Genomic DNA, 6,483 nt, shown 5'->3' on the forward strand with positions numbered 1-6,483 from the left:
AAATTAAATTTGTTTGAGCACATCAAGTGTCACTCCTCTACTGAAACCTCATCAGTCTTGAAATGCTCTGTAAAAAGGGAGGAGTTGTGATCCTTTAGCTTTTAAATTTCCTTTAGATTACCAAAGAGGAGGAAAGCAGAAGCACTGGAACTTCTGGTAACTATCTAAGAACTAAAGTATTGGCATATCTTCTTAGAACCTAGCTTTTAAATACAGGAATATAATTCAAACCTTCTCTAATTATTTTTTAGTGAAAATCTGAAATGCTTCAGTGACTTTCCTACTAGGAAAGTATTTAAAAGAGTATTTCTCATATAGGGAAATAAATAAGCTGCATAATTTAGACTTTTAATTAATCCACCAAAATCAGCATTGTTGACTGCTTTGTTGCAATATTTAGGTGGTGAAACATTTCAGAGAAAACCAATCCCAAATGCATTGTGCCAAAACACACAACTGGGGAGTTTTTCTTCAGCTGCTGCTCAGCAGCCTTTTGATTTGGAAAAGGAGGGGTTTGGTTTTTAATCCTGCAACAGTGACTTCCTACACTTTAATTCTTTAATTCTTTTTTACACTAATGCCATAACTCTTAACACTGCGGGAATTTAGAGAGGGGAAAAGACTACAGCTGGAAACTTGGTAGTAACAGTTCATATTGAATGTTCCTAAAAGACCAGTTGGGAAAAAAATAGGATTTTTTTAACATGCAACAATGCCTCTGAAAAATGTTCTGGTGATTTAATCTTTCTTTTCACAATTAACAGTATTCCTTGCAAGTAATCCACTTTGTGGTGAGAGTAATGGGAAGTTCATTCTCAGCCCCAGAGCTTGCAGTTGGTAGCACTGATGTGGATTTGTGTAGAGTGTTACATTAAAATAGTGAGTCAAAGTCTTGATTCAGGTTCTGGAAAAAGTGGGAATGAACATATCCAGTTCCATTTACAAAACTAGAGCAGATTTTGAGTAGGGGCAGGGGGGAGGGTGTTGCTTTTGTGTCTCAGTTTGCAGATAACCAGTTTGGGAGATTAATAGCAGCAACAGCTGTCCCAGGAGTGCTGGAGACATCCTTTGCTTGAAGTTTAACAAGTAAGATTAGGGGGTTTTTTAAATCATTTCATGGGCCTCTTCTGTGGATACTTCCTAAGTTACCTGTTAAGTAGGGGAAAAACTGCTGCTCTTCAGTGGCATATGGGATTCAGAGATAACTCCACTAATGTACCTAATTAAAAGCCACTTGTCTGCCATGCCTTTTTTTTCCCCCCCAGGAAAATCTTCAGAACACCAAGAAACGAATTCAGTATGATGGTTTGAGGTAGCTCCATCCTTTTATGGTCAACACCCTCGGTCATCCCTGTCCTCCCAGCAGAGCATGGCAATAATAAATCCTAATACAAGTGTGAGCAAACATGGATAAAGGTGTGTTGGGCTGAAGCTCTCTGCTCAGTGGAATGGGTGGGTGGCCCTCTCTTCCCCAGGTTTTCTGTTCTGGCTGGCACATGGAAGGAGATGGAGGCAGGTCCAGCCAGGTGTGTTCCCCTGCCCAACGTAACCAAGTGACATCACAAGGGGACTGGGGCAGGAGCAGCCAAGGGGCCAGGATGGAACACAGGATGGAACACTGCTCATCTTTGCTCTACACAGGTTGCTGCAGGTTTAGAGTTCTCTGTCCTGCCTCAGAGAAGAACAGCAACCTCTAAAAGAGACCAGCAACATCAGTGAGCACATATGGGTGGTGTAGGGTCTGTGTTCACCCTCTTGACCGCCTGATTGGGGATGGGGACAGTTTGGTCCAGGACAGACTGGTGCAGCCAGAAAACAAACCTACTGAAATTTTCTTAACATGAATTAAGTAGCATTTTATAGCAAAAATCTAAGGAGCAACCTGTTTATAGTAGCATCTGAACTGCAACCTATGGCTTTAGAAAATAGGTAAGTACTGTGCCCCGAGGAAATGAAATACAATGTAATATGCACCCTTTAGGGCAAAATGCTTAAGGATGGCTATTCACAGGTGACTGTAGTTTTTGAGTAATTATGTATGGAGTAAATGGAATTTTAGGAATAACTCTAAACACTCAGGTGTTTAAATAATACCTCTTAATGATGTATCTCACCATATGGGAAAGAGCTTAGTGCAGAAGATGAAGAGTTTTCACCACTATTGATCTGGTAAAAACAAATGTGAATGTAATTCTTAAAGAAGAAACCGTAGCATTTTAGATTTCCGCTGTTGCAGATTTTTCTCGTAGTAGGTGCAAGGATGGCATGGAGATGGAAGTATTCCCCCAAGGAACAGCTGGAGGATATGAGCAGCCAGCACCCGGGGCTCACGGGGCTGCAGAACCTGGAGAACACGTGCTACATGAACGCGGTGCTGCAGTGCCTCTGCAGCCTGACCCCCCTCGTGCAGTATTTCCTCTCGGGACGGTGGAACACAGCCCTGCATGAGTGAGTTGGTTTGTTCACAGCTCTGAGATTTTTCTGCTTGGCACTATTTTCCTTCCAAAGGATACGTGTTGCCATGGGGATGTCCAAGGCAGGCACCTGTCAGCTCCCTCCAGGCAGTTCCAGTCAGATTGGCCACCAGCTGCTTTCCTTCTCCTTTGAGAGCCCAGCTTGTTTCCTTGCTGGGTCCTTCAGCATGATATTTTTTTGCCATTTTGATGATAATACCCATTAGTGCTGTCTTGATGATGATTCCTACAACTTTCTGGGATCTGCAGAGTCCCTCAAGCCAAGTGACAGCTGTCAGAGCTGCACTGTGCCTGCATCTGTTTTCTAAGTTTCTGTGTTGTGCTCCTATTTGACACTATTTTTTCATACTTCACCTGAAACTCTCCCCTTTTTTCCAAGGGAGACTGGGGAGTCTGCAACTGCCTTTGGCTGTTTGATATCCGATATGTGGCTTGGAGAGTTTGACTATGTTTCCCCTGAGGCTTTTCATTCTGTCTTTGGGAAGCGGTACCCAGCTTTTAGCAGGAGGACTCAGCACGATGCGCAGGAGTTTCTCATCTGTGTGCTGGATGACCTCCACGAGGCTTTCAAGGAGGTAAGAGCCCAGCTGTGGTGTTTTGGGAACTGCAGCTGTTTCCTCTGCATCTCATAATTTGCATCCATGTAATAATTGCCTATCATCCTCTTCTAAACTCCATGATGGGGCCGCTAAGAACTGTCCTTTTCTACCTTTGTTTCATACCCATGTACACACAATTATTAATTTGCTTCTTGTCTAATGCTCCATCAAATTGCAGCCCCAACCTAAATGACAATGCTGTGTGTAGCTTCACTGTCCTAACCTCTCCCTCTCCTTGCTCCTTCCACACTTAATGTTGTTCCACTTTCTCCTCTGCCTGAAAACTTCATGTCTGCCATACCCCCATGTCCTTCTCCCCTCCAGAGCCCCTGATGAAGAGCTTTTCAAGCAATTAATGCTGTCAAATGTCTGAATTGTTGTATTTTGTTGCATTTCTCTCAGAAAAGGAATCAATTATACTCTGCATGTATGAAACATCAAGTAAAGTAACAGCATTTTAGAGCCAAGTTCTGTGGAAAGACTAACTCCTAACCTACCCAGACAGTGGGCAGCAACTATTAGAACCCAGTGAAAGCACTTCTCAAACAGTTGCTTATCTACATTTTGTTAATTTTTTTTTCTTCTGTATAGCCAAGCCAAGGAAGACACAGCTCTGATGCAGGAGCAAGCACAGGGAGTGGCAGTGGCACATCTATTATAACAAAGTTATTTGAGGGACAGCTCAGTTACGGTATCAGGTGTCTGAAATGCAAAGCCCTCGCTGACAGACCCGAGAGCTTCACCGTCCTCTCCCTGCCCATCCCTTCCACCACAGTGTGCTCTCTGCAGGTACAACAGCCAATGCATTCCTGCTGGTTTCTGCTCCATGTGGGAGTAGTGGCTTAGACTAATAGGTGTTATTGGAAAGGGGTTTAGTTACTTTGGTCTCCTGGGCACTGATGCACAGTCTTGGATCTGGTCCTTAGGGAAGTGGGGTTTCTTTACTGCCCTCAGAACCATGGAGGCTGGTAAGGTTACAGGAGCAATGCTCACAAGTTGCCAAGGGATGAAGGATGTTAGTATCATTTAATAGCAGCCATGAGGGTTTCTTTCATTTATCCAAGTATTTCCCCCCTTGGGAGGAGAAAGGAAGCCAATCTTGGCTGCTTTGTCTTGCAAATGTATTTGTAATGAGAGCTCTGAAGAGACCTCTCCCTACAGCAAATTCATCTCTTTGCTTAGCACCTACAGGGGTGGAGGGAGATGTGTTTGATCAAGTGGGGTTTTTTTCCTCCTTTGACAGGACTGCCTGGAATGCTTTTTTCAGCCAGACACACTGACTCGGAACAACCAGATCCACTGCTACTGGTGTGGAGGCAACCAAGATGCAACAGTAAAGGCCTCCATAACCAAGGCACCACAGATCATTATTTTTCACCTAAAGAGGTATAGTCTAAGTGGGGTAGGATATAGTCAGTTCCTGGGTAATGTGAGACATGAAGGACAGTCACTTGTGTTTGCCTGAAACAAATCACTGCAAATAAGTGGGTTTAGTACTTTAGATACCTGAAAGCTAAATGGGCATTTACAGAAATACAGCTGTCAAACATGCAAGCTGCATTCCTGAATTCTCATGCACAGTGTTCTGCCTTACTGTGTACACCAGCCCACCAAATTTCTCCCTATACTTGGGATCTGCTCTCCAGAGGGAAGAAAAACTCCACCAAGCAGTGACTGAGTACAGCCCAGTGCAGTGGCTCATACAGTCCCTGTATGATCCCTGTGAATCAGCTCCTGTGGCGAGTGGGAGAACTTGTGGCTTGGGTTCCAAGAGCAGGAGTGACGTTTTGCTTGCCATTACTGCAGTTGAGACACTCTGGTTTTATTCCTTTACTAAATTAGGCTTAAACAGAGTGGTGCATCTGCAAAGGAGCACCTGGGTTAGCAGACTTCACTAGCCACACATAGCCAGATGCTGAATTTATTCTAAAGAATTTTTTTCTTAACTTTCCACCTGTAAAGAAAACTACTCTGGGGTGATTTGGCTTCCCAGAACTATGTTATCTGAAGTTATTATTTAATTTTCCATTCAGCATCTGCTTTTCTCAACATTCTCAAAGGACATATGGTCCCCAGCTGCAGCTCTTGGCCACACTGTAAATGTTTAAAAGTGCAGTGATGTACTCAAAGTTACAGAGGGAAGAGGGATGGAGTCTGGCATGAGAGAAGAGCTGTCAATGGCACTGCAGTCTAGTCCAAAATATTAAGGACAGAGAGAGAGTGATGCAAAGATTTGACTTCAGGCTTTGACTGAAGGATCAGGAAGCAAGAGCTTTGCTTTTCTTGCTGGACATCTCATGTGGGTTTAGTGCATTTCCTGTCAGTTTACTGAAATACACAACATTAATAGAGATCTTTCTTTCAAATGCTGGGTAGTCAGTTGTTGGTTTTCCCTCCTCCTAGGAAAGTCAGTTAAGCAACCACCACAATGAAAACAGAAGTTGAGAATCATTTAAAATCGTTCAAAATTTCATTTCAGGTTTGCCTGGCAGGACAAGCACAGAAGGAAACTCTCAACCACTGTCTGCTACCCGTTCAGGGATCTGGATCTCTCTCCCTACTCCACAGTGTCTTGCAACAAAGCAGAGTACAGCTTGTGTGCTGTAGTGGTAAGCTTTGCCTTTCCTGCTTTTATTGGGAATGCCCTGCCTCATAGAGCAGATGAAGCCTGTGTTGGTTTGGACTTCATGTATGATTTGTATTTTAATGTGTGTTTTGTTGTATGCCTTTTTTTACCTGCCATGGACATAGTCCAGTACCAGTATGTAACTAAAGGAGAGAGAAGTAATTTCCCCTTCTTCCCCAACATCCCAATTTTAAAAGAATGCACTCCTGGCACGTAATGCCTCCTCAGAATAAATTCACAGGCTGATCCTGCATGAATCCTGTTTTTAAATGAGGACATGGCTCACAACAAGTGGGGCCCTCTTATAGTGACCTGTATCGGGGCTAATAGTTGGGTTGCAAATGTAATTGCAAAATAAATAAGCAAAATCATCATCCATTTACTCTGTTTGAAAGAATTTATTTGAATTAACATCCCCTGCTGTAAGCCAAAAGGGGCTAGAACCCTCTCTCCCATCTTTTCCAAGTGCATACATAAAACGATTGCCAGTTCCTAGCTTTGCCTGTAAGGAGACAGAACAGGACTCTGGTTTTAACAGACTGTGTTGTTTGTTGCAGAACCATGCTGGAGATCTGGATTATGGCCACTACACGGCCTTCTGCAAGCACTCAGTCACCAAACACTGGTACAGCTTTGATGATGCACATGTCACCAAGATCCCAGACTCTGCAGTGCAGGCTGACACAGCTTACCTCCTCTTCTACACCTCCCAAGGCTATTGAGACTCTGTTAGTCCTTGAAAACCAACACTGAGTAGGGCAGCAACTAGAATTCACCAGCAGCA

The 6,483-nt window shown here is 43.6% G+C and overlaps 1 protein-coding gene across 1 annotated transcript; it reads left to right on the plus strand.

The window, feature by feature from the left end:
* Positions 1-1,271: 1,271 nt before the first annotated feature.
* USP50 (ubiquitin specific peptidase 50) lies at positions 1,272-6,421 on the plus strand (the record flags this gene model as incomplete). The annotated part of the gene is made up of 7 exons (XM_082290669.1): positions 1,272-1,416; positions 2,237-2,448; positions 2,854-3,049; positions 3,665-3,862; positions 4,317-4,459; positions 5,553-5,682; positions 6,257-6,421. Exons 2-7 carry the CDS (start codon positions 2,261-2,263, stop codon positions 6,419-6,421), a joined length of 1,020 nt encoding a protein of 339 aa, XP_082146795.1. The 5' UTR covers positions 1,272-1,416; positions 2,237-2,260.
* Between the last annotated feature and the right edge of the window lie 62 nt (positions 6,422-6,483).

This window comes from Coloeus monedula (genome assembly GCF_965178545.1).
Source record: "Coloeus monedula genome assembly, chromosome: 14".
Classification (NCBI taxonomy): Eukaryota; Metazoa; Chordata; class Aves; order Passeriformes; family Corvidae; genus Coloeus; species Coloeus monedula.